This window comes from Cupressus sempervirens, chromosome 4 (genome assembly GCF_028749045.1).
Source record: "Cupressus sempervirens isolate cs-2001-9-10 chromosome 4, ASM2874904v1, whole genome shotgun sequence".
NCBI classification, from domain to species: Eukaryota; Viridiplantae; Streptophyta; class Pinopsida; order Cupressales; family Cupressaceae; genus Cupressus; species Cupressus sempervirens.
Window position 1 is genome coordinate 534615032 of NC_143121.1, and position 27811 is coordinate 534642842.

The following is a 27811-nucleotide window of genomic DNA, read 5'->3' on the forward strand; positions in this document are numbered from 1 at the left end:
TGCATTTCGACCATGCCTCTTCGTAGAGGGTGGTCCACCGTACCTACTCACAAAGGTGGAATGAGGGATTTTACCTCAAACTTCTCCCAAAGAAGAATGCACTAACATCTAATATTCTGTCTTAATAGAGACTCCCTCTCAATTGGAACAACTTTAATCACAAAGACTCCTCTCAGCAGGGACAACTTTAGTCACCACAATAAGATGGCTGACTATTGCACTAACTTGCGAAGGGTTGCACATTCCCTTTCTCACATAATCTCTCTCTGAAGCTGGATAGTCTCTCTCTCTCTAAATATGATCTTCCCCTTTCAATATATTGCCACCAGTTTAGTATCAAGACTGCAAACTATGTTGCATAATCTCTCGCCATCCCATTGCATCCTGCAACCACGAGAGATATTAATAACTCATAACTAATAATGCTAAAAACAATCACTATTTATAAAAAATATTCAAGATATAATCATAAATAGTTCTCTCTTTGAGATCTAATCTCAACATGCACACAAATTTACACACAGAAGACATTTTGTCTTGTGCCTCTACAGCCAATGCAATGCTCATGGCATCAATACAAATTTTGCAATGAAAAAAATTGATACTAACATCATAAGAACCTATCATCCAATCTTCGTCACAAAATATTCAAGAGATAATCATAAAAGTTATCTCTTTGAGATCTTATCTCAACATGCACACAAATTTACACACAGAAGAGATTTTGTCTTGTGCCTCTACAACCAATGCAATGCTCATGGCATCAATACAAATTTTGCAATAAAAAATTTGATGCTAACATCATAAGAACTTATCATCCAATCTTCCTCACAATCTACCTATTAGCTTATTCACAGCTTCTGAAGGAACACCTCAGGCCTCTAATGCTTTGGTTAAATTCTGTAACACAAAGGCATGATTAGAAATACATTGATCTACAAAACTGAGCTAGCAACTTCTGTGGTGCTAGTACCTCAACCATTTTCAAACATTCGCACAAATCTGGAATAAGGTTACCTCCTTTTCAGCCACTATTATATCCTTTAATGAATCTGAGGTAAATTTTTGCACCAGTTTGGATGGATGCATATAAACAAATTTCATGGGATCAAAATGCATCAAAACCTTAACTTTTTATAATTCAGTTCCATGACTGCAACTAGAGTTTCTATGTTAATATATTGATCATAGCACATGATAAATGCAACCATAACAATAAATAATCTGCATCACGATTTGATTATATATTCCAATTTTGCCTCATATTATATAGCTTTGAATATATTCTCTCTCTCTCTCTCTCTATATATATATATATATATATATATATATATATATATATATACGCACACACACACACACACACATATACCTAAAAACACATTAGACATTATGATCAAATCTCAAACTTGCAGACTTCAAACTATATATATACCTAAAAACACATTAGACATTATGGTCAAATCTCAAACTTGCAGACTTCAAACTACTCAAAGGTCCGACACACATAACACTAAAATTTTCAAACTTACCATATCCCTTTCTCCACATGACCACAGTTGTTACCATCAGTTAAGGCTATACCTAGACTGCATGCTATATGTTCTGCAAAGTCTGCTTTATGGCACCTTTGATGTACTTGGGTCAGATTATTCTGCAAGACACCTCCCATTGTAAATTGAATTGATTCCTTCCTGGATAGTTGCCTCTCACGAACTGATATTGCTCACTGTCGTTGAAAGTGAATACAGTCGATATGAAGGAAAATGAATACTCGAGAAAATTTGCTGCTAGAAACTCGAGTGAGTAAGACTTAGAATATATATGATTCCTGGGACCTTTCTGTAATCTGTTCAAAACACAGACACACAAACTTTGCTACACTTTAATAAAAACAACATCTATGAAGGAGTTGGAAGCAGTTCAGTCTTCCGCAGAATGACCCTTCAGATAATTATTGCTGTGTCACCAACTCTTAACAATCAAAGCTGATTATAACCTGCAACTCTTGACCATAATGAATAATCACAAAATATTATACTGTCGAGAATGTATTGTTTGAATACCATGTTAATGTATTATCTGAATGCCCTGCAATAAGAATGAAAAACGCCAACAACTAATACAATCTTTATTTGCACAATCAGGAATTATGAGAGACAATAACCCAGTTGCTCTTATTAATAAAAACACAGCGCCCACATATACATGAGCCGATAAAAGGCCACCCCGATAATCCACGAGAAGAGTAAAAAATAACCTTTTTTTGAGCAAAGAAAGAGGAGCTGGAAAGACCCAAAGAAAAGATGAAGAGCCATGACCAAATCTCACATAACTGATGGAGCTGGATCATCAACAACTAGCAGTTTGAATGATGGTCGGTATCTTTGTCAAGCTGAGCTGTTTACAAGTCCCTGCATAAGAGTTGTGGGACCAATGTCTACTTAACAAATCAGAAAGTTCAAGAATACACAACTACCACCGTTGAGGATACATATTTGACTCAACACATAGTGAATCTGCAATAATTTCCATTCATCGACGACTGGGATTCTGCCAAACATGGGTCTAGAGGTTTTCGTCCCTAGGCCAGTTATTGCAAATAATCTGTAAACAACATCAAATGCCTTTGCCACAAATTCGGATTTGCAAGAGCTAAAACAATAGCCATATTGGTTTTGGTCGCCCAGCTGCCCATGCGAGTGCAGGATGAATCATCTTACCTTGCGGGCAATCCCATGATCTCGTTGATAGATAAAAATATGCACTTGAGAACTTCGGATGCTAACAATCTTGCCTCTGATGACTATAAACTAACAACATTTTGTATATAGACTCATACTCAAGGTCTAAACTCATTCTCAAAATTTTGGAAGAAAATAAAGTCCACGATTCTCATATTCAAAAGAAAAACTCACACATATACAATTGAAATTGGAATTGGGTGAGACTTCTCGAAGGTGATTCTCTAATATCCTAAAACATTCACCAGTTACTTGTCCCCCCCTTTATTTGTGCGTGCGACAACAAATACCCTCCTCTGTATGCGTACACATCTAATATTCATCAACTCATGCAGGATGCTTGATTAATATTTTGCACACAATTCAGACACTTACGCTATTGACGTTCTCAATAAGCTTCAACAAGAGAGATCGCATGAAAAATGTACTTGACGAGAGAGAGGATGACTGTTATGAACAACATCAAACAGCATCCGCTTTAGAAGAAGATGAGCATAATGTATACAGTTTGTAGAAGAATGGTGTGGATGGAGAGAAGCCCAATAATAGAATTGAAAACATCTTCTCCATTTAAGCCTATTGTCTTCTCTGCAGTTTTTTCCTTACACAATTATACAATAACTGCGAGCTTAAATTTAAATACTCTCTGAGAACCACACAACAAGATCATTACCATAGTTACACAGCCCTGGGGGACGAGGGGATGGCAGAATGGGGGGACAAGTTTTTGGGACGGAGGGACAAAGGGGCCTTAATTTGGGGATGGTGGAGGGACGACGGCGGGGGACGGTAGGTGGTGGGTATGTATACACACACACACACACACACACACACACACACACACATATGGTACTTAAAATGTTAGGTATGAAACTATGTAGTGCAATATAAGATATAAAGATCTAAAAGAGTAAATACTTGAACATCGCATTAAATTGGAACATTAAACATTAAACATAAATAGTTGAATCTGCAAATAGTTGATAGCGGGATGTCCCCCATCCTTAGTGGAGGTGGTGCCATTGGGAACGGCGGGACAGACTCCCCAAGTCCCTAGTGCATTGAAGTCCTCGGGACGTGGGGCAAAAATAGGGGGGACGGGTCCCCGTGTTACTATGATCATTACACATATTCGATGACTTTAACTTCCTAAATTGCTGATACCTAACCTGACTCTGATACCATGTTAAGTTTTTAGCCCAGAAATTGAATAAACAACAATAAAGAAGAGTATAAATAATACAGAAAAGACTCATTACATTTATCCTGGGAAAACCCTTCCATTTGAAGGGAAAAACCCAGCCACACCAGAAAAATATCTCCTTTCATTGATAATAAAAATGTTTACTAGGCTTTCACATTTTATTCAAACAATTACATGAATAGATTGCATAAGACTCTTCATCTTTCACATGAAAGTCTCTTTGAGTCCAAAAATAAGACCCTTCATATTTCCACACATTAACACTTCACATTTTCATACGTGCGTTTCTTCGCATGACATATGGCACTTGTCTTTTTATATAATATTAACTCAAATATTCTCACAAATTGCTCTTTCAGCTGAAGGTGACCATAATGGTCATAAAAAAACATATTTTCATTTTTATAAGAGCAGAGATAAAGATCTTTGTCGCAGCTACTACAAACTTCAATACAGGTCACTGAGACTTGAAACTTGAGACTGCATTCAGCTATTTCTATGGTAAAAAGAACCCTAGGCTCTAAGGATTGTGATTTGTAGATATAAATCTAGGGGCTCAATTTAGTTAATCTTCAAATCATAGGATCCAAGTACAAATACAAATAGGAATATATAGGAAATATTCCTAGAGGAAACAATGAATTGATTTAATTATGCAGCTTTAGGTTCATGGTACTTTTCTGTTCTTTGATCTAGCCATATGTTTTTCTATCCCCTTTGTCTCATTCTGTTTTCTTTATAGAGAAGAAACTGGCTGGTGCTGTTTTATTGTGCACCCAATGTTTGCTTGCTCCTACGGGCATGCACATTGTGCTTTTAAATAGCCTTTACAATTGTAATCATCAAATAATGTCATGGTAGCTACTAGAGGAGAGACCAAGGGCACACAAGAAGGAGAAGAAATACATCCCAAAAAATATTCTCTGAGGTAGCAATCTTGAGTAAAATTCTCCTGATATTTACTTACAGTTCACTTGAATATCATAATTCTATTTTTTCGCTAATGGGCAGAAAAATATAACTCTGAATGATTTTTTCAAAGGGAGAACTCTGTAAGAGTTTATACTCAAGTACTGATAGGGAGAGTTCCTTAAGGGTTTATACTCAAGTACTGATAGGGAGAACTCTGCAAGAGTTTATACTCAAGTACTGATTTCAGACAACTTGGAAACATTATAGTATTAGCTTTATTTAACACTTGGGGCATTTTATATATCTTGAACTGTAGTTTCTCTTCCAATTACTCACAGAAAGGGGTTTGGTAAGAAATTATTAGGTCCAAGCATCACAAAGAAAGCATAGATAAGAAGCAATATGTTGAAGCCTTGCTTTTGCAACGAAGGCAAGCAAACAAGTTTTTATGGCCCAAGAATCTAGTCTTGCTAGAATTTGAACCTGTAAGGTTTTCTTGGATGTGGCTCTGTGTTGGTCCCTAAAATGTTCCATGTAGAATTTTCTGCTCTTTATTTCTGTACTCTCATAGTTCTTAGATTTTTTGGTTCCTTTAAGAATTTTAGGTTTGTTTTCTTTGTGGTTGGTTATAGTTGGTGGTTCGGACTGTGGCTATAAAATAATGTATCTTGGAAATTTGCATGTTTTCTTTTATTGCCCATTTTGGTTTAGAGTGAAAGGGAGTGGTTTGGAGGTTTTGGATCAGGTGTTTGCAGATGCATTGGTCCGGTCATATGCCTTAAAGTCCAAATACACCCTCAACAGATCTTTAGTGTCAAAGAGGAATTAGGTTTTTGCTTAATTGGATCTACTAGTTCTTTTGCAAAGTCTAAATGGCCAGCTGATGGAAGGAAGTGACAAAAATATGGTGGGGTGCATTCATTGACCTAGGTAATAGTTAACATTATCAGATTTCCACAATCCATTTGAAATGTATGAATTTTATTTCTGAATTCGATTGTGTAGGTTTTTTTAGCATCAACGTTTCGGATCACACTCCATGATCTATCATTAGGATGAGAGAATGCAAGCATAGACATTATGCAGACCAGGCCTCACTAAGGAGCAATATAAGGAGGGATAAGTGATCCAGATTATACAAAAGATCATATGTTTGAAACTATTTTGTTCATATTTTGTTAAAGTTTTTCTAGGTCTTTTTAATTGGCTTTTTCAAAAGTCTTTTGCTCAAAATTTCAAGTCGAAACTTTCATTTGTTTCTAAAACTGTTTTAGGGCAGCCGAAGGCTCCTTGATTTTCAGACTTAAATTAGATTTTTAGTTCTTCTTTCCAATGGTGTAAGCGGTTCTGAATTCCGAGCTCTATGTCAAAAGTTATGACCCCGACAAGTTGGGGTATTTAAACACCTAGTTTTGAATAGTTTTAGTTAAATATTGTTGTTTTTATTATAGCCACATATACATTTCAAATTCTTGGCTGTGGTGATCTTTGATGTTCCATCATTGTATACAACTCTTTTGAGTTTTTGCAAGTTTTTCTAGAAATTGAACATTGATATTGCAGGTATTTGATTCTCACCAGATATTGTGTTTCAGCCCATTTTTTAAAATCAGATCAGTGGTATCAAGGAGGCACATAGTACGAATAAGTCAAATTAAAAACTATTAAATAATAAGAAATGTTTCCACAAAGACATTAATAATATAAGAATGCAAACAAATCTAATATATGTATATAAAAGGCTATATATAAAGCACATTTATGTCTTATATATCACAAGACTTGCAAAATGCAAAACAAAATACTAATGAAATTAAATGACTAATAGACACACGTGCGCACACACACACATATGCATGCACGTGTGGGCATGCACACAAAGCATGTCTACACAAAAAAAAAACACAAAAAGCAGAAAAAACCACCATAAAAAACAATGCACCCACATACATAAATGTAATAGAAAATCCTTTGAAATAAGAAATTCAAAAATATAAGCAATCACAATAAAACCTCGAAAACTTTAAAAAAAGGGACAAAAAACTAAAGCATATCAATACGCAAGTAATATAAAATGCACACACAGTTAATAGTTGCCAACATAGATGGAAAACTCGCCGAGTACTCGGCGAGTTTTTAAAACTCGCCGAGTTTCCTAGCTCGGCGAGTTTTTAACCAGTTAACTCGCCGATTTAAAAACTCGGCAAACTGGTAAAAACTCGCCGAGTAATCGGCAAAAACTCGGCGAGTTTTTCCTAAAAACTCGCGGTTTACTGGTGAACGCAGCCTGTGAGGATTTAAGCGGCAGTGAGTGTGTTTTTTCTCATTCTTTCTTGTATTTGCATTGTTTAGAACCTTGAGGAGTGAAGAGAAGAAGGTTTGGAGGCATTCTTGGCTGATTGCAAGTGATTCAAGGCGGATTTGAGTGGATTGTAGAGGATTCTAACCGATTTTAGAAGACAAATTTCTTTCCAGGTATGTTCATCTTATCATAGTTTGAAAACTTTTTATAGTTTTATAACAAATGTTCTTTTGTTTTTGTTATTTTTTGTAAATGTTTTCAAATCATTTAAAATCATTTTGAATCATTTGAAACCCTAGCTTCTAAGGATATGGTTGAAGTTTGTTGTTTGCTAAGGATATGGTTCAAGTTTGAAGTTTGAATCATTTGAAACCCTAGCTTCTAAGTTCTAACTTTGTTTATTCATTTCTCTATATATTTATGTGTAGGGCAACGGTCAACCATTAAAAAAATGACAAACCCACAAGAAGAGTGGCCACAAACACCATGCCCATCTGGATATATAGGCACTCGGCCTAAAAATGCAAGAGATAAGGCATGGCGGTATGCCTATGAAGCTCCAAATCCAAATGATATTGGGAAGGTGATATGCATTGCCTGTGAGAGAATTATTTCTGGAGGCATAAACTGCCTCAAATACCACCTTGCAGGCATAAAGAAACATGACTCAAATCCTTGTCTCAAGGTAACTGATGAAGAAAAAAGATTCATCCATGCCCTACTTGCAGCTGCTGAAGAGAAAAAATTGAATAGGGAGACGGCAAAAATAGCTATGAGGGCAGCCATAGCTGAATCTGAAGGAGCTCCTTTTGATATGCAAGAGGAAGAAGAAGCACTTGAGAACATACCAGGATCTCTTCGTGGCCCACGGATCCGCAAACACAATTTCTCTTTTACCGGTTCCACTTCTACGTCTCCTACTTCTTCTTCATCACCATCCAGATCCCCATCAGGGATAGGTGGTTATTTTGTGCCCAGGAACACACCTGGAGCACAACCATCATTAGAGGGCACTGCATGGTTTAAGGAGGTGCATGAGCAAACTGATATTGCAGCAGCTGATTTTTGGTTTTTCAACAATATCTCAATGAATGCCGCTGATAGTCCCTATTGGGTCAATATGGTGAATGCAATGACAATATCAGGCAAAGGGTACAAGCCGCCTAATCGCAAGGATATGAGTGGAAGGTTAGTATTTTACTATTTAGTAATTGTAAATAATTGAGATTCACTTTAGTTCATTGTTATATTTTAAATCTTAATTGTTATAACTTATTTCTTAATTTTTTACTAACACTTACACTTTATTTAATATTACACTTAAATTTTGTAGGTTGCTTGACAAAGCGGTTGGTAGGGCAAGATTGTTGATAGAAGACCAAAAGAAAGAGTGGAAGAAGTATGGCTGCACCATTTTATCTGATGGGTGGACAGATGGAAGAAGTAGAACCATTATTAACTTCTTGATTGCTTGCAAAGATGATGTGGTGTTTTGGAAGTCTGTCGATGCCTCCAACAAAGTGAAAAATGCAGCCACATTGGCTTTAATGTTGGAGAATGTTGTCATGGAGGTGGGAATAGAGAATGTGGTGCAAATAATCACAGATAATGCAGCAGCATATGTGGCAGCAGGTAGATTTAATTTTTTATATTTGAATCAATATGAATCATGAATGTAATGCTATGGTATTATTCAATTTAGATTTGATGTAATTTGTAAATACTAAATATGGAAAGTTTGTTACTGATTATTGATTTTTTGCTAATCTTTTAGGTAGAATCCTCCAAGAGAGGCATCCCACACTTTTTTGGTCACCTTGTGCAGCACATGTCCTTGACTTTCTTTTGGAGGACATAGGAAAACTTGATTGGGTGAGTCCAGTTGTGGAAGATGCTAGGCGAGTCACGAAATATATCTATAATCACCCATGGGTTCTCAGTTTGATGAGAAAAGCCACTAAAGGCAAAGATTTGATGAGAACTGCTATGACAAGGTTTGCAACGGTCTTCTTGACGTTGCAAAGTATTCTTGACCACATATTGGCTTTGAAGCAAATGTTTGTGTGTGCTGATTGGGTTGCTTCACCTTACTCAAAGAAGCCCGAAGGAGAAGCTGTGGCACGAATAGTCTTTGATGATAGCTTTTTTGCAAAGGCTAAGGAGATTGTGGAGGTAACTTCATTATATTTTTAGACTTTTAGTTTATTCAAGTTTCATTTTCAATTCATAACTTATTATGTTATTAACTAATTTGTATTTTTCAAATTTCAAATGTAGATGTCTCTGCCCCTGGTTCTAGTCTTGCGCACATGTGATGGGCAGCAATCCCCAATGGGAGGTCTTTATGAGGCCATGGATAGGGCGAAAGAGGCTGTTAGAAGTTACTATCACGGGGACAGTCTCAGATTTGACCCCATTTGGGAAATAATTGATAGGAGGTGGAACAATATGCTCCACCAACCTATTCATGCAGCAGGCTACTTCCTCAATCCCAAATTCAGGTACTATGATAATTGATTGTCCTTAAAGTTGGGATTTTAATAAGTCTTTATTTTACTTTACTTTTTAAGGTTGTGTAGTAAGACTTGATATCATTTTCTATTTGTTTTAGGGCTGATGATTCCTACTCAGATCCTAATGGAGAGGTCATGGAAGGTCTCTCTAAATGCATTGAGAGAATGATATCAAGTGAAGAGGAGAGAGACCTTATTGTGACCGAACAACAAATCTATGTGGAATCAAGGGGTCCTTTGTTCTCTTCTATGCTAGCAAAGAGAGCAAGATCTACTCAAGCACCAGGTAAAGCGTCAAACATTAAAACTTTTGCTAATTGATAAGTTGTGCTTCTGATTTTGTTTTTTATTGCTTTATAACTTTTTAAATTTTGTTTTGCAGATGCTTGGTGGGCAAGTTGGGGTGGCAATACCCCCAATTTAAGGAAATTTGCTCTCAGAGTCCTATCCCAACCTTGTAGCTCATCCCATTGTGAGCGCAATTGGAGCTTATTTGAGTCCATCCATACAAAGAAAAGAAACAGAATGACTAAAAAACGGCTTAATGACCTTGTTTATGTGCACTATAATCTTAAGTTGCGCATAAAAAAGTCACAGCTCTTAGAACTACCTGGTCCGCTTGATCTAGATGAGATAGATCCTTATTCTGATTGGACAGCACAGGAGCCAAGTCCATTTTTTACACCAGATGAGATCGCTGATTTGGAGAGGCAGGCCATGGAGGGGGAGGTTGACACTGATTTTCAGTTCACTATGGATGACATTGAGGATGAGGACGAGGATGATGATGATTCAGGCGAGGATCAGACATTACCATTAGGAGGAGATGCATCCTCTTCCAGGACGCCAAGCCAGTCAGTAGGGACGTCGAGCGAGGGGGCACAGCCACAGAGTTCACAGTCACGCAGCTCACGCCCTATCCCAGTGCGGGGCACTTCTTCTAGGACTAGACCCCCTCGCTTTCCTGCTAGTGCAAGTGGAAAGAGGAAGATGTGATTGGCATTGTCACATTGTATTGATGTATTTAGACTTTTAGTATTTACTTCTAGTTTGACAGATTGAAACTATTTAGTAATTTACTATTTTGCTTCCTACCATGAGCATTCTGCATGAGAATGCAATTTTGTACGCATTATGCATTTATATATATCTAAACTTTGTTTCTTTCTTTTATATTGTCTTTAATTAACTTATTAGATGCATCTTCTCATTAAATTTTGCAAAATAAATGTATTTTTAATTAAATTTCAGCGGTTTTTTAGGTTCCCGAGTTTTTCCCGAGTTTTTTTTTTGAATCGCCGAGTTTTTTCCGATTAAACTTTTGGGGGGCTTGGCGAGTTTTTGCATTTGGCGAGTTTTCCAACTATGGTTGCCAATCTGTAGCTTGGGGGATGGAGAGTGAGGCCCTAGGGTTTGAGGGGCAGAAATAATGAAGCTTGACAATCTGAAATTTGAGGAATGGAGCAGTGAGGGGTCCACTGTTTCTGGGGCAGAAACTATGAAGCTCGAAAATTCTAAAAGATCCGTCTAACAGTTGCAGACAGGCAGCTCTGAAGTGTGACCCTCAAAAGGCCACCGATCCATGGGTCTGAAGTACCTCTTACTTCAAGTTTCTTCTTTTCCTTTCCTTATTGACTTGCCACATCTTAGATGTTGTGTTTGAATTTTCTTTCTCTAGTCAATGGTAAAGAATGTTCATCATTCACATGCCACATTAAAACATAATGGCATTGAATTGGCAAATTGAAATTTTGGATACAATGGAAATGAACAGAGCAACAAATGTTTTAGAAAAGCAACGAAGACACAACTGATTTAGTGGGGTTGAAGGATGGATAGGGGAATGTAATGTCCCCTACTGGGAATTACATTAATTGCCTTATATTTTTTGATTGAACTTCAGTAGACTAATTTCACATCTTTTTCGATATGTCTTAGCGGTGTATAATGCTCCTTTATATACTCTGCTATAAGAAAAGGTGTCTTTTTGTAAATTTTTATTATTATTTGTTTATGTTAATACAATGATTATGTTATTAATAATAAAATTTATATCATTATATATATGTAACTGCATATACTTCAATTTGATTAAAAATATTATTTAATTATTTTATATAATAATATTTAAATTAGTTTCATTTGTTAATAATATTATTATAATATAATATATTGTGATATTATATTATAATATTATAATTATATCATTATTTATATGAATCATTCATTTATATAAATCTTATTTTAGTGGGGATATCACAATCCTCCCCTCTCAAATTATGCTTGTCCTCGAGCAAAAAAAAAAGATATATTCATAACTTTTCTTGTAGAACATATAGTTGAATGCAAGAAGCATAAGGGATTCATGGAGTATGCATGTAAACACGAAGCATACACAAAGCAAACACGCAAGCGCACGGAAACATGAAGTAGACACATGAGTGCATGAAGACGCGAAGTAGACACATAGTAGACATGTGAATGCATGAAGAAGCATAGTAAACACAATGCAGACATGTAATGCATCATGCCTTATAATTTGTAATTTGCAATGAGCTTGAGTCAACAGAATTTACTTCTTCAATAGAATCCTAAAACCACAAGTGATCATTAGTACATGCGTATATATAAATTTCAAGAAAATGTTAGTCATGATAAATCACAACAAGCCAATCCCATACTAAGTCCAAGAGTAGAACTTTGACCCCCTTAGCCTTGGTGACGGTGTTCACACATCCACGTGAGGTGGCCTACTTAGCAGGATGCTTGTTTTGTTTTGCTCTTATTATTGTTCTTAGTCAAGAAGAACACTTAGAATGTAAACAGATTGATTAGGCACCAAACTCAATGGTTTCCCTCAAGGCTTTATAGATCCAAGCCCTTAAGCCCATCTTGGATGTGTCCTCAAGGCATCTTTAGGATGCTGATCCTTACCCATCTTGGAACAATCGATTGGCTAGATTTACACTAGCCTCTCCTTGAATACACCTTTGTTCTCTTTCCCGAGGTTACCCTTATAGGTAAGTTAGTAATAAACTATATGTGAATTGAAAAGGTTATGCTATCTTGGTTATAGCTCTGTCCTAGAAGGATTGATGAGACACAATAGGTCACTTTGTCATCAAACTCAATGGTCTACCTCAAGGTTTCGTTGGTCTGAGCCCTCGAGCCCATCTTGGACATGCCCTGAAGGCATTTGGGGACGCTGACCCTTAACTCATCTCAAGATAACTTGTTGGCTGGATTTATATAGGCCTTTTCCATATTGTATCCCTACTTATTCCTTCTAGCTTAGATTTATAATAGTTTTGAGCATGGTTATTATTTAAATGAATTGATTAACAAATAACATACTTATGTTAGAGATGCACAAAGTCTTATTCTAGTGATAGAACATCTTTCCTTCTGTGTTGGTTATGTATTTTAAGCATTACTATATCAGATGTAGATTACAGAACAAACCTTAATTGTTTATACCCTTCCAAAGTATTGTATGCAATAAGATGACTTTTGGTTATATATGCCATTTAGGCTATATGTGCCATTTTGACAAATTGTATTTAGGTTCTTTTTTGTCATGTATTCCCGTCTGTCTGTTTCTTAGATATTCTGCTGATGTTTGATCCTTTCTTTTTAATGTCCTTAAATACGTACATATAATAAATCACCATTACTATATGGTGGCTGTCCTTATGGTCTTCTTTATAGTTTATATGTAACAACTGTATACTGCTCACACAACCATTATCGACCACAACTATACCCAATAGCTCGAATCTTTGGAAACATACGCACAACTACTATTGGTTGCCTTGTCTTTAATAACATTGTGATAGCAATATAGGCTCACAACAAAGGATAATTTTTTTCTCTATTTGAAATGTCCATCAATATGCTTTGTGAGAAATATTTCCACACCCATGCTTCAACAAAAATCATACTTTGACACTTCTTGTAAAGTTTCTGCAAATTCTGCTTCTAAATCAGACTGATGTATAACCTATATAGTGCTGGAGATGGTCTTGATCAATTGCAGATGAGTATTAGTCCTTCTTGCTGATATAATAATTCTGCAATAAAATATATTTTGCTACTATTCGAATGAGGCAAAGAATGCTAATGAACAAACTTCTTTGTACTTGTGTGTTCATTATCCACATTTCTATCTCGTATATATAAGGTAACCAAAGGGCATGTCCCTTGAAGGGACATGATCCTATCTCTGTCGGCCCTATAATATAACTCCCATAATCAGTGCTTAATGAAGAATATGAAGGATATATATATATATATATATATATATAGAGAGAGAGAGAGAGAGAGAGAGAGAGAGAGAGAGAGAGAGATCTATGTGATTTGTACAATTAGATCAGCATGATAATTGAAGTTACAGTTTTAACACTCCCTCTTAACTTGATAATCATACTGAGAGATAACATATCTAGTATCATCAATTACGACCAATAAAGCATAGAATGATACTCTATCTATCTGAATCATCTTAGCATCTAACACATGATACAATGTCACATTACTATACCTGTGATATGACATATCACTTATACTAGTGATAATAGTATTGCAAGGAATACAAAATATAGGATAAAATCCGGAGAATAATTAAATTCTTCATTTATCCAAGGTATGACTCATAGGTATTGGCATTCCTATATCACAACATGATCCTGAGTTAAGATCTACTCGAACATAGGATAAACTCTGGAGAATAATAAAATTCTTCCTTTATCCAAATTGTGACTCATAGGTATAACAATTCTACATCACAATGTGATCTTGAACTCATCTAGATTTGATAGTAGATCTCTACTGTCTATCACATTATTTAAGAGATCGTCATCTCTCATAATGTCTTTTATCTAAGTGTTCATTATCTTAGAGATTGTCACCTCTTAGATAATGAATACAAATGGTGGAGCCCATAACAGTCAATAGCCTGAAAATAAATAAATAATTTTAATAATAAGCTAAAGAGTACAAATGAATTACAATTCAACCATACCAAGTCTTTTCTTGAAGTGATCTATTTTCACTTGAGAGAGAGTTTTGGTAAGAATATTTGCTGTCTGATTTGCAGTGCAAATGTATTCTAATTTTATAGTATTCCTATCTACCATATCTCTTACATAATGGTATGGAATTTCAATATGCTTGGACCTGTCATGAAAAACTGGATTCCCAGAAAGCTTGATGGAACTTTGATTATCATGATTCATAATGAATAATAGTAAGAATCATGTGTTGACCATATAATCCCACAAGTAACTTTCTAAGCCAAACTGCCTCCCGAGAGATCATTGCTGCGGCAATGTATTTAGCTTTTGTGGACCTCTGTGCTACTGATACCTACTTTCTGCATATCCAAGATATCATTGCTGAGCCTGACCTAAAACAACATCCTGAAGTGTGTTTCCTATCAGTAACACTTCTAGCCCAATTTGAGTCTGTCTACCCATGTAAGTCCAACTCATACTAGAGCCCAAGGTTAAGAGTGCCTTGTATCTCATAATGTGTTTGATTGCAACTATGTGGATCTCCTTTGGCTCACACATAAATTGACTTAAGGCATTAATAATGTAGCAAATATCAAGTCTTGTAAATTCCCAGGTACATAAGAGGCCCGATCATTTGTTTGTAAAGAGTAGAATCTATGGAGGGTGATTCTGCAGCTGCTTCCTTAAGTTTGTGTATATTGGTCTCCATTGGAGAATATAAAGGTCTCTTTTGTAATCTTTCCATTCAAAAATGCTGTGTTCACATCTATCTGATCTACTTTCCATCCCTTTGATGTTGCAATAGCTACGACTGCTCTTACAGAGGTGTATCTAGTAACTGGAGCAAAGGTTTCTTCATAATCAATTCTCTCCTTCTGAGAGAACCCTCTAGCTACGAATTTGACTTAAAGCTACCGTCAGTAGCATGCTTGATTTTAAATATCCATTTAGAAGAAACAACAGATTTTTCTTTCAGGCCTTGGAACAATTTCCCAAACATCATTCTCAATAAAGGATTGGTATTCTTCTATCATAGCATCCTTCCAAATAGCATTTGAAATATTTATGGTTCTGATTTAGATAAATCACTCACTTTGGTTCTGGTTTGAGAGTACTAAATTTGACATAAAATCCATGATGTCACCCGTACTAGTATTCGGACATTAAGCCCACCAAGTACTAAATCGGACATCAAATCTATGATGTCACCTGTGTTGGTATTCAGACATTATGTCCAAGTACTAAATCAGATATCAAATCCATGATGTCACGTGCATTGGTATCCGAATATCAAATACATGATAATTACCAATTGCTCCGAGTACTAGCATCCGGACATTAAGTTCACCAAGTACTCCATTCTTGAGTCGAGAAGATTCAAACCGTGGATTGCCATTATCCACAAATCATAAAAATATAATCACATAGATGAATTTAACCACATATGTATACAAACAATATAGTCTATGCTATATTCACATATCAAATCAATGATCATGCAAAATATCCAAATATCTCAATTATAGACTTAACTATATAAAAGAGGTTAGACTTTGCTATAACATAGTCAATGATCATAACAACCACAACCAATATGTAGCCTAGGCTAAATATAGTCTTGGCTAAATATTTAGCCCATTTAAAATATATATAAAATAAATGCTTATACATATGAATCCCCAAAGGAGTTTATAATGCAAAACTCCCTCTTAGGTGAAAGTAGGCCCATATATAAACTCCCTCTTAAGTTCGAGCATCTTTAAGATGGATTCAATCCACATATGCAAGTTCTTAGTTTATCCAAGACCGTTATAAGTCAAATCAAATTGAAATAACTGGGGTCCATGACACTTAATGTGATCTATTCCCTTAGTGAAGAGTTTACAAGTTTCCTATCTGCTCCCTCTGAAGCCCTCTGAAGTTTAGGTTAACTACTTTTGGATGGACTCCCTCTTAATGTGAACACTGTAAGGTCCCCTTCCGTTATCTAGCCAAAGTTTACGGATAACTTCTCAAGGGGTTACAAGTCATTATCAAACCATGAGAATTTTTTGTTTATGTCACTTAGTCCTGATTTATCTCAAAATTATTGGTTTAACCAATTTTAATTCTTTAACTCTTACTCAAAAATGAATATAATGTAATATCCCTATTGACATTCAACCTTAAACAGAGAAAAATATTCTGCTATGTTTAGAATGCACTTGGAAATGTTGGAATGCTCTTGGAAATGATTCCCTTTGACATTGGTGGCTTCCTCTGTGCACTTTGATATCAATCCTCCTTTTCCTGCAATCATCACGCCACTTTCATTTTGAAGAGTAACTGCAATTTCATCCAGAGTAGGAGCCAGTTTCTTGTAGTGCCCACACCAAGGAACATAGAACTCTAGAAGCACATTCTTCCTAGAATCTATGACCCTTTCTTGAAGAGAACCTGCCACAACAATTTTCACAAGATCATCATTCTTTTCAGGTATGGTCTCAAACTTTTGTACTCCTTTAATGTTCTGTCAAAGTACTCCTTCAACTAGGATTCCATTTCTTCTGCCTTAATTTGCTACTTAGGAAACTTTCGATCTTCTTTTCCTTGGTGAGACTTTGCTAGCTTTTGAAATGTAGATATATATGTTTCTGTGTTGTCTCCACTAAAAGTGAGAAAGAACACAGCCTTGGAATTTGGAGTGTTGAAGAATTTCAACACATGAGGATGATTTGCAGAGTCCTTGGCCAAAGCCGCTACAAGAGGCATACTGGCTTCTTCAACAAACCTCTTTTTTTTTTTTTTTTTGATGCCTCAATATTGAAATCCTGAAAATCAGCATATCGCTGATCAACAGGCTTAAATAGCCGAATTGTCGGTGGTCCAATCGGAAAATCCTTCAAAGGAAGGACTGTAGAATCAATTTGTCTGACCAAATTCATAATCTGAATGCAACTTCTCTGCAACATAAATAAAATCTCTAAATTCGTCACCCTCCGGTTTAGAGAATGCTCCTACAATGAACACTTTCTTGTCACCAATAAGATTGCCAGCCTCTTTTGCAGTCTTGATTGCTACAGATGCTGGACCAGCTTGCTTTTTCAAATATTCAACAATACCATCTGCCTAACAAGGATGATTGTAGTCCTAAATGTTTGCTCTGCCTTTCCGAATGGTTTTCAAAGTTGGAGAACCTCTCACTCCATAATCACCAGCCAAGGCTTTTTATTTGATTTTTCATTAGCATCAACCTTAGCCAGGACGATGGGTGGATCATATATATATTTTTAAGACTGACTGCAGCTTTCTCATACTCAAGTGCAAGACGCTTGCACTACCCACACCAGGGGGCATAAAATTTGACAACAACGAAAGGATGCTTTGAGGCATCATCGGAGAAATTGGTGGCATCCAAGGTCAAGACAGAGGACTCTCCTCCTGCTTCTGCTTCTGTATCTGTAGTGCACGATATCAGGATCGTTGCAAGATAGAGGATGAACATCCACTGGATCGCCATTTCACAATTTATTCAATGATCATACCTGTCCTCTTAATTCTGTTGTGTATGTCATTGAAGATCGAAGAATGATGCTAGATATACTGAGTTTGATTGTTTAATTTGCAGAGCCTAGGTTTGACTACCAGAGCTTTGATACCATGTAAAGTTTCTACAAATTCTGCTTCTAAATCAGACTAATGTTTAACCTATATAGTGTTGGAGATGGTCTTGATCAATTGCAGATGAGTATTAGTCCTTCTTGTTGATATAATAATTCTGCAATAAAATATATTCTGCTACTAATTCGAATGTGGCAGAGAATGCTAATGAACATACTTCTTTTTACTTGTGTGTTCATTATCCACATTTCTATCTCATATATATAAGGTAACCAAAGGGCATGTTCCTTGAAGGGACATGACCTTATCTAGGTCGGTCCTATAATATAACTCCCATAATTGGCGCTCAATGAAGAATATGATTTGTAAGGACATTAACTAACTTTAGTTAAAGTTATCCTTAATAACCACTATCCCCAAAGAGATGCTGATAATGCCTATATATATATATATGTATATATATATACCTAAAGAGACGCCGATAATGCCTATAAAGAAAGATATATATATATATATATATATATATATATATATATATATATATATATATATATATATATATATATATATATATATAATGCTAGATCAGATCTGTGTGATCCGTACAATCAGATCAGCATGATAATCGAAGTTACAGTTTTAACACTTCTTGGTCCTGATTTAACACAAATCACTCTAGCTGCCCAGGCAAGGTATCATGAGTAGAAGTGTTCCTTGAGTCTGCAACTTCAGATTCGATTGGATGGAATTCCCTTGATACTGGCAAGCTCATCATTTGTTACTTAATCGTTTCTTGGTACCATTCCCGATTATCTCAACTAATCAGATTTCCTCTGTGGTCACAACTCTGAGAAGAATCATATTCAGGATGATCCACGTATGATATTTTCTCTTGCCAATATTCTTCAACTGTGATCCACATACCATCAGTCCACGGGTTCGAATGTGATGAACCAACCGGTTCAACCCTGCTGCTACTGTACTTTTTAAATTAAATTTATTATAATATTTGTTTTTTTGTGTAATCTTTCAGAATTAGACAGAAGTTGCAGAATGAGGTTTTCTGGTTTTGGAATTTGAGATAGAGTTTTCCAAACAATGATCAGCTGAGATTTAAATACAGTAATTGAATACTGATAAAAACAATTGAGTTAAGGCTTATTTCCAACATACGCAGTGTCGAGAGCTTAATTTTATTGAAGCAATAAATCAAAGTGCTGGGAATTACAAGTCTGGTTTAATTCCAGCAAACAACAAATTTTCAGTTCTATTATTTAAATAGCAGGACACCTAAACAGTGATAGATGACATCAAGGAAATGAGCAGCTGTGTGTTGGGAAAATGAGACCTCTAACTACAGTAGAGAAAATAACAGCAATAATTGAATTAGAAAACCACAACAAAAATTCACCCTGTAGAAACCCAGATCTGCAATACAATAGTTGCAATTTGACCTCTAAAATGAAGCCAACTAGCTGCAACAATTTGTCTAATCTTTCACAAACTCAAAGTCGCTAGAATCCTACAAAATATGCATTCCCAGGAAGACTCCAAACCCTATCCGCCATAGTAAGGATGAGAGAATGAGAGCAAAATATTAAGTGTGCAAAAAATGATCTTTTCAAGAGCAATAATGACCCATATAAGGTTGGCGTTCAACCTAATTAGGGTGGGGAAAAAATGGCCCATATATGGGTTTTTGGCATACTCTAACAATAATCAAATGCCTCTAGTCTTTTGAGATCTCTACCATGGCACTCAAATTGGGCTAAGGAGATAAAGCATCAACAACAATGTTCTGGGTCTCTTGACATAAGAGATGTCAAAATCATAAGACCGACTCACTTCCGCTGATGCTCATTCAGATCACACTCCCCAAGAAAATGTTTCAAGCTGTTGTGATCAGTCTTCAGATAGAATTTGCCACCCACTTAGTATTGCTTGAACTTGGCCAATGCATGCATGATAGCTGACATCTCCTTGTTATAAATGTTGTAGCTTTTCTCAGGATCCCTCAACTTCCTGCTCTTGAAAGCTATGGGATGAAAAACCTGTATAATCACTGCACCAAAACCCTCTCCATAAGCATTACACTATAGCTCAAAGGGTTTGGTGAAATCAGGTAAAGCTAGCACCAGGCACATAGTCATCAATTGTTTGAACTTCTCAAAACACTAGTATGTTTGAGGCATCCAAATAAAAGCTGCCTTCTTAGTCAAGATTGTAAGTGATGTAGCATGATGTAAAAACCCACTAACAAACCGATTGTAGAAGGCACACAACACTACAAAGCCCTCAAGTTGTGTCAATGTCTCCAGTGTAGGCTACTTTGTAATAGCACAAATCTTGTTAGGATCCATGCACACTCATACAACACTGATGATATGTCCAAGGTACAACAAATTTGCTATACAAGAATTCCCTCTCCAATATTCCCAAAACTGTATCTAAATGAGCCAAGTGTTCCTCCCATGTCTTGCTATAAAGTAGTATGTCATCAAAAAACACGAAGACAATCTTCCTCAACTAAGGCTGGAAAACCTTGTTCATGATTGACTGGAAAGTAGTGGGTGCATTAGTTAGCCCACATGACATAACTAGAAACTCATAGTGCCCATAATGACAATGAAAAGCAGTCTTCTTAATATCTTGTTCCCTGACACTTATTTGGTGGTAGCCTGTCCTCAAATCAATCTTGCAAAAATAACAAGCTCCATGTAACTCATCAATTAACTCATGAATGCGAGGGATGGGTACTTGTTCTTAATGGTCTTCTTGTTCAACATGCGGTAATCAATACACATTCTGTGTATGTCATTCTTCTTTTTAACCAAAATTACCAAGGTAGCAAAAGGAGACCTACTTGGCCATATATGACGCATAGCAATCAGTTCCTTAATTGTATTCTCAATCCCATCCTTCATTTGCTTAGGATGAAGATATGGTGTGATCATGATGGGCTTAGTGCCTTCGTCTAGCTCGATGATGTGTTCACATCCCCTGTTAGGTTGTGTACTTGGTGGTATATCAATGAACTTTGCCGCCCACTCCAAAGTTTCATGCATATAAACAATCTCTCCATTGTCCCGAGTTAAATGGTCTTTAAATTACTTTCCTTGATGGCCGTAAGGATATGTGTAGACCCATCAATCTCAAACTTCGTCTCCATCTCCATTTGCAACCTTTACCCAAAACCTCTCAAATCCCTGTGTCTGTATACCCCTTCTCTCTACAAGGCGTACATCTATAAAGTTATGTGTTGCACCTATATCCAGTAAGGAAATGACTTTTTGACCAGCCAAGTGTCTCCAAATTCTGAAAGAACCCTCTGGCTACATGCTAGATAGGTGGGCTTCTTATAGGTGCAAAACTTCTTTGTCTTCCACCTTGTTTTCTACATGTTTACCTTCAAAATCATCGTGACCAGCTTGCTGGTCTGTTACAATGGCAAGGTCCTCTCCTTCATAAAACCACTCCATTTGCTTGTTAGCTCCTTTGGGCTCAGTGTACAGTCATGGTTAAGGTCATAGGGACCTTTGTAGTAGAAACATAGCTTTCTTCTACACAAGTCATTCAAAGTTTCCCTATCCAGAGGGGCTGAAAGTTTCTTCTTCTAATCCTCATTATCAGATTTCCTTGGTTCCTGTTTGTTCTTGTTAAATGATGAGGAAGATGCATTTGGAGTAAACTTATTCCATGGAGTTACAAACTCCGTGCTTCATGCCTTCTTCATGGCCTAATGCACTGTAGGGGGGATCAAAAGCCTTGACCCAACCTCAGATAGGTTCATACAGCCCTTCCACAAAAGTATAATCAGCCTCTTTTCTGCGATTCCTGTAAGCATCACTAATAACTTCTAGAATTCACTTATGTAAGTATCCAAACTGCCCACTTGTTTGAGCTGGGCCAAATTTGCCAAAGACAATTCTGGGTCTCGTTTGTCAAGTCTTTCCACCAACCTATATGTAAACTTCTGATAAGTATAAATCTGATCATGATGCAAAGTAATCATGCCATTGTGCCACCAATCATGGACTACACTATCTAAATGTAGGGCTGCAAATTTTATGGCATCCTGTTCTATCGTTGGCTGCTGTAATAATCTTCCTGGAAGATATTGAAAGGATGCTGAATTTCTAACCACAAAATTTAATCAAACAACTGGCATACGCAATACTACTCTTGGTCAATGACTCTCTATAGCTTGATTATGACCATGATTCTCTCTAACTTTCAGATGTCCCGTTAATTGATTTAATATTTGCAAAGACTCATAGTATTGATATATTAAATACATAAAATTGCAATACAGAATTACAGAAAGATAATAATGCAACAAACTTAATGCTGTCTGCTATCCAATTGATTCCCTTTATGCTATTGAAAATTGTATAGAAGCAACTCAGATTTTTAGGAGTTTACAGAGATACAACCTCAGTGTAATGTTTCGATGTCCTTTGACCCTTAGTAACAGGAGCGTATGCTTGAAGAATGTTTGAATCCAATTTACCATGTGCCACAGGGAAGGCTTGGCTAGGTCATACGGTAGCTGGGAGACCGTACGGTATGTAGGAATGACCAAACTAGCCGTATGCTTGAGTTAAATGGGCCGTATGACAGGTAGGAAGGGATGTAATATGACAGTGAATGTATCTTAGCTAGATGGCCGTACGGTTGTTAGATGGAGGTCCGTATGGTGAATGTGAGAGCCGTATGGTTGGGTAAAGACAGTCTATGTACGGTAAACAATATACCTGATGTTGTACTGTATGTAAGGAGGCCGTACGACTGGACTAGGAGGTCGTACGGTGTGTATGAAGGCCATACGACTGAATTGGGAGGCCATACGGTAGGCAGAAACACAAGCTGTACAATGAAGTATTAAATAATACAGATGGATGGATGAGGGCCATATGGGTGAGGAATGAGCAGTACGAGAAATGACAGGAGGCCACACGGTTAGGTATCCGGGCCCAATACGGAATACAATCTTCTTCATACACAAAACACAATAAATCTTGATAAATCGACACCATAATAAAGAGTTGAATGCGAATAATAATTGCGGAAAGATGACGCTCCGATTTGCCAGATCCGAGCGAAGTATTACATAGAACAATGGAATAGGGTGAGGGTTGAATCCCACCGAAACCGCACAAGCCAAATAGGGAAGATCTTTCACTTTCAAAATGGTGAACAATCCAAAACTTCAACAGGAATTCGTAGATAAAGAAATAATCTCAAAAAACATACCTAAAGGCAACCTACATGTCGTGCTTAAATACCTGTCGGGGACAACTTTCTGAGGGTGTACAAAGATAGCCGATGGTGACACAACTACAACAACAAAATAAAAATGGGTCCGAGATACATTAAATCAATTAGCCCGTTACAATAGTTTGATAAAATGATTCATTTTATAACGGAAATATTACAGTCCTCCTGTCCCAAATTTTGCTTGTCCCCAAGCAAATGCAATGCTGGGGATTGGAGAATGTGCTTGCCCTCCCACATCATGTCGTCCAATGGCAAATGTTTCCAATGTACTAGATATTCCTTCATCGTGCGGTTCCGCAGAGTCTTCTCACGTACTTTGATGATCTCGGTTGTTACCAATATGAGCTTTCCTTCATTGAGTGGTGGAAGATTTGTGGCAGCTGTGACGTTCTGCCTTACGACCTTCTTCAGGCATGAATCATGGAAGATGTTATGAATATGACTTCTTTCCAGAAGTTCCAGTTTGTATGCAACTTCACCAACGTGACGAACTACATGATAGGGGCCGTAAAATCGTGGCTTCAGTTTTTCTTTTCCCTTTTCCTTCAATGAGGATTGTAGATATGGCTGGAGCCGGAGATGGACCAAATCCCCTACTTCGAAACTCCTCTCCATTGTATTTGTCGGCGTACATCTTTTGTTGATTTTGTGCCCGCTGTAGGTTTTCCTTCAAGCATCTCAGTGTGTCCTGTCCCTCGTGAAGCCATTCCTTTGCCCCTGGTGCGCGGCTGTCACCCAGAACTGTGTTATGAAGGAAAGGGGTTCATACTTGGACAGAGCTTTGAATGGTGCCATTCTGATGGACATGTGGTACGTGGTATTGTAGCAATATTATCCAAGGTGTATCCATTTGACCCATGCTCATTGTTGTGCCGAAACGTAGTTCCGAAGGTAACCTTCAAGCCATTTGTTCACAATCTCCATTTGTCCGTTTGTCTGTGGGTGGTAACTAGTACTTGGTGACAATTCTGTCCCTGCCATCCGAAATAGTTCTTTCCAGAAGATACTGATGAATCACCCATCCTGGTCACTGATAATATTTTGGGGTAACCCGTGCAGACAAAAGACTTCTCTAAAAAACAGATTGAGAACTTGTGCGGTCTAAAGATCTGAGGGGATGGCGAAGAAATGTGCATACTTTGTCAATCTATCAACCACCACAAAAATACAATCCTTTCCGTTCACCTTGGGAAGCCCTGTTATGAAATCCATCAATATACTTTCCCACTTATGTTCTGGAATTGGCAGAGGTTGTAGTAACTCGACAGGTAGTGTATGTTTGGATTTGTTCTGTTGGCAGATCGCACACTCTTTTACATATTGCAACACGTCTCCTTTTAGTCCTTTCCATGAAAACCTCTCTCGGAGGCTTCTATAAGTTTGAGGAAACCCGGATGTCCTGCCAAGGGTGAGTCGTGTACTTCAAGATTTTATGCTTCAATTTGGATTTTGACACTAAAAATATTTGATTCTTATAGTAGATAATGTCATCCACTACTTTGTACCGATCACCCTGGGTGTTGCCATCCATTAGCTTAGAGGCAAATGTGTTTTTGGAGTATTTTACCAACAGGTGTGCCTTCCAGTCAGCTAAAATCTGATTTAGTGAGCAGATGGCGGGTTTCTTGGACAGGGCATCTGCAACCACATTGTTTTTTTCCTTTCACATATTCAATGTCAAAATCAAAAGCCTGAACCTTGCTTACCCATTTTTGTTGCTTCTCGTTCAAGTCCAGTTGCTCTAGAAAATATCTCAAACTGTTGTGATCCGTTTGGATGACAAACTTGGCACCCACTAGATATTGCGGGAACTTGGTTAGTGTATGTACGATGGCCAACATCTCTTTGTTGTAGATGGAATATAGGCGTTCTGTCTGCGTAAGCTTCCTGCTCTTGTAAGCTATGGGGTGTCTATCTTGCATCAATATCGCGCCAATGCCTTCTCCGGACGTGTTGCACTTTAAAATGAACGGTTGAGTGAAATTGGGTAATGCAAGTACTGGACAAGTGCTCATTGCCTCTTTTAGCTCATCAAAAGTGAGTTGTGCCTTTTCATTCCATTGGAAAGACGCCTTCTTTGTCAGATCCGTTAAGGGTGCGCTGAGTTGAGAGAATTCTTTAACGAACCTTCGGTAATAATTGCATAGCTTGAAAAATCCTCGCAAATCCGTGAGTGATTTTGGGGGAGGCCAATCAAGGATAGCCTAAATCTTCTCCTGATGCACTTGAACTCCGTATTTACTGACAACATGCCCTAGGCACAATATTTCTGTCATATCGAATTCACGCTTGGATTGCCTGGCGAACAAAGACTGTTCCTCCATGATACTTAGGACTTCATTCCGATGCTTTAGGTGCTCCTCCCATGTCTTGCTATAAATAAGATCATCACAAAATACCAATAAATACTTATGCAATTGTTTGTTGAAGATGCAATTCATGCATGATTGGAATGTAGCAGGTGCATTGGTCAATCCGAACGGCATGACCAGAAACTCATAATGTCCGTAGTGACAATGGAAGGTTGTCTTCTCTACATCTTCCTCCCTCATGTGAATCTAATGGTATCCGGAACAGAGATCTATTTTTGAAAAATAGACCGTGTTATGCAATTCATCCAGCAACTCATCTATCCTTGGAATGGGATATCTATTCTTTATTGTTTTTTTGTTCAACGCACGGCAGTCCACACACATGTGCATCGTCCCATTCTTTTTTGACCAATACCACAGATGATGCAAAAGGGCTAGAACTAGGATGGGTCCATTCTTTTTGTAGCAATTCTTGAATCGTCTTTTCGATCTCATCTTTGAATTTCTTGGGATGGCAGTATAGTGTGGTAATGACCGATTTGGCTCTGCTTCCAACTCGATAGTATGTTCAAACCCTCGATGAGGCAGTATGCCAGGAGGAATGTCTATGAAAACTTTATCATGTTTACTTAAAATATCCTGGAGTTCATCATCTTGTGGAGGTGTCTGTTGTCCTTTTATATGTTCTGCCAAGATAAAACAGTGTGCCACCCATGCAACGTCATCACACCGAAAAATTGCCTCCATCCGATGCGCAAAAACTTCCTTTAGACCTTCATTTGCCATTCCGGGGAGGACAACCTTCTTTCCATTGACAACAAATGTGAAGTCCATCCATTTGAAACTCTGAGTGTATTCATCAAATGTCTCCATCCACTGTATGCTTAGAATAACCTCCATGTCATCAAGGTCCACTATGAAGAAATCCTTAGTCACTATGTGATTTGCCATTGTGATACTTAGCTGAGGAACAAGGTGCGTGCAGGGCAAAATAGTCCCTCTGGCAATCTTGACCTGAAAGCCTGCGTGTGTCTCTATAGGTAGACCTCTTCGCTTAACCAGAGATGAGTTAATGAAGTTTAGAGTGGCTCCGCTGTCAAGCATCACCATAACCCTTTGCCCTTGAAGGGTTCCCTGTACATGAAAAATTGTGCACCTCGAGCTACCGGTTAAGGCAATAGTTCCTCCGTCTCGTACCAAAGCTGCAATTCTCTTTATACGATTTAAACTGACCATGTTGGTGTCATTGTGAGGTTGGTTGTCTTCGGCCAACATTTCTTCTTGTTCGTCCTCATCATCGGACACGACCTCAATGTAATGGATTTTCCCTTTTCCGAGGCATCTATGGCCAGGCTCCCAAGGTCCCTTGCAATTGAAACACAGTTTCTTCCTTCGGAGTTCCTATTTGGTAGCTTCGTCCAATGACGGCTTCTTGGGTAGAGGTTTGTTCCTTGGAAACACCGATGGTTTGGAATGTGAGTAACTTCGAGAGGATGACGCTGATGACGATGCCATACTCCGTGCTTTATTGATTGCCTTCGACAGGGTGGCAGGATTGAACCCCTTTACCCAACGTTTCAGAGGTTCTGTCAGTCCATCCATGAAGAGCACTACCTGTCTTCTTTCGGAAATGTCTGTGACCAAAACAGAGAGTTTTTGAAATTTCGCGATGAATTCATCAATCAATCCAGTTTGTCTCAGTTTTGCCAAATCTTTGAAATTGAGTTCCGAATCTTTTCCATCAATTCGCTCTATCAATCTCTTCGTGAATTCCACATAAATATTTATTTGATCATGCCCTAATGTGATGGTGCCATGATGCCACCATTCATGCGCAACTCCCTCCAAGTGCAGCGCTGCAAATTTGATTGCTTCTTCTTTTGGCATAGGATTTAGCTGGAAGTAAGTATCGGCCTTCATTACCGATGCTTGCGC

At 37.5% G+C, this 27811-nt stretch overlaps 2 protein-coding genes and 1 pseudogene across 5 annotated transcripts in view; 2 read left to right on the forward strand and 1 right to left on the reverse strand.

Annotated features, from left to right (window-relative positions):
• Positions 1-27811, forward strand: part of LOC149562284 (OVARIAN TUMOR DOMAIN-containing deubiquitinating enzyme 12-like) — a 146694-nt gene that overhangs the window by 14463 nt on the left and 104420 nt on the right. The gene's annotated exons all lie outside the window — the stretch shown is intronic.
• LOC149562285 (uncharacterized) lies at positions 7423-10844 on the forward strand. Its single transcript, XM_089825810.1, has 6 exons — positions 7423-8350; positions 8496-8794; positions 8937-9334; positions 9440-9663; positions 9774-9961; positions 10058-10844. Exons 1-6 carry the CDS (start codon positions 7614-7616, stop codon positions 10669-10671), a joined length of 2460 nt encoding a protein of 819 aa, XP_089681936.1. The 5' UTR covers positions 7423-7613; the 3' UTR covers positions 10672-10844.
• On the reverse strand, positions 16837-18186 carry LOC149562286 (protein disulfide-isomerase pseudogene; annotated as a pseudogene).

What these genes read in the sequence shown, in the direction of transcription:
- LOC149562285 (XM_089825810.1), top strand. Translation starts at nt 7,614, where the DNA reads ATGACAAACCCACAAGAAGAGTGGCCACAAACACCATGCCCATCTGGA. An exon ending in AGGCTAAGGAGATTGTGGAG is followed by an intron (nt 9,335 to 9,439) that starts GTAACTTCATTA and finishes TTTCAAATGTAG; the next exon opens with ATGTCTCTGCCCCTGGTTCT. An exon ending in TTCCTCAATCCCAAATTCAG is followed by an intron (nt 9,664 to 9,773) that starts GTACTATGATAA and finishes TATTTGTTTTAG; the next exon opens with GGCTGATGATTCCTACTCAG.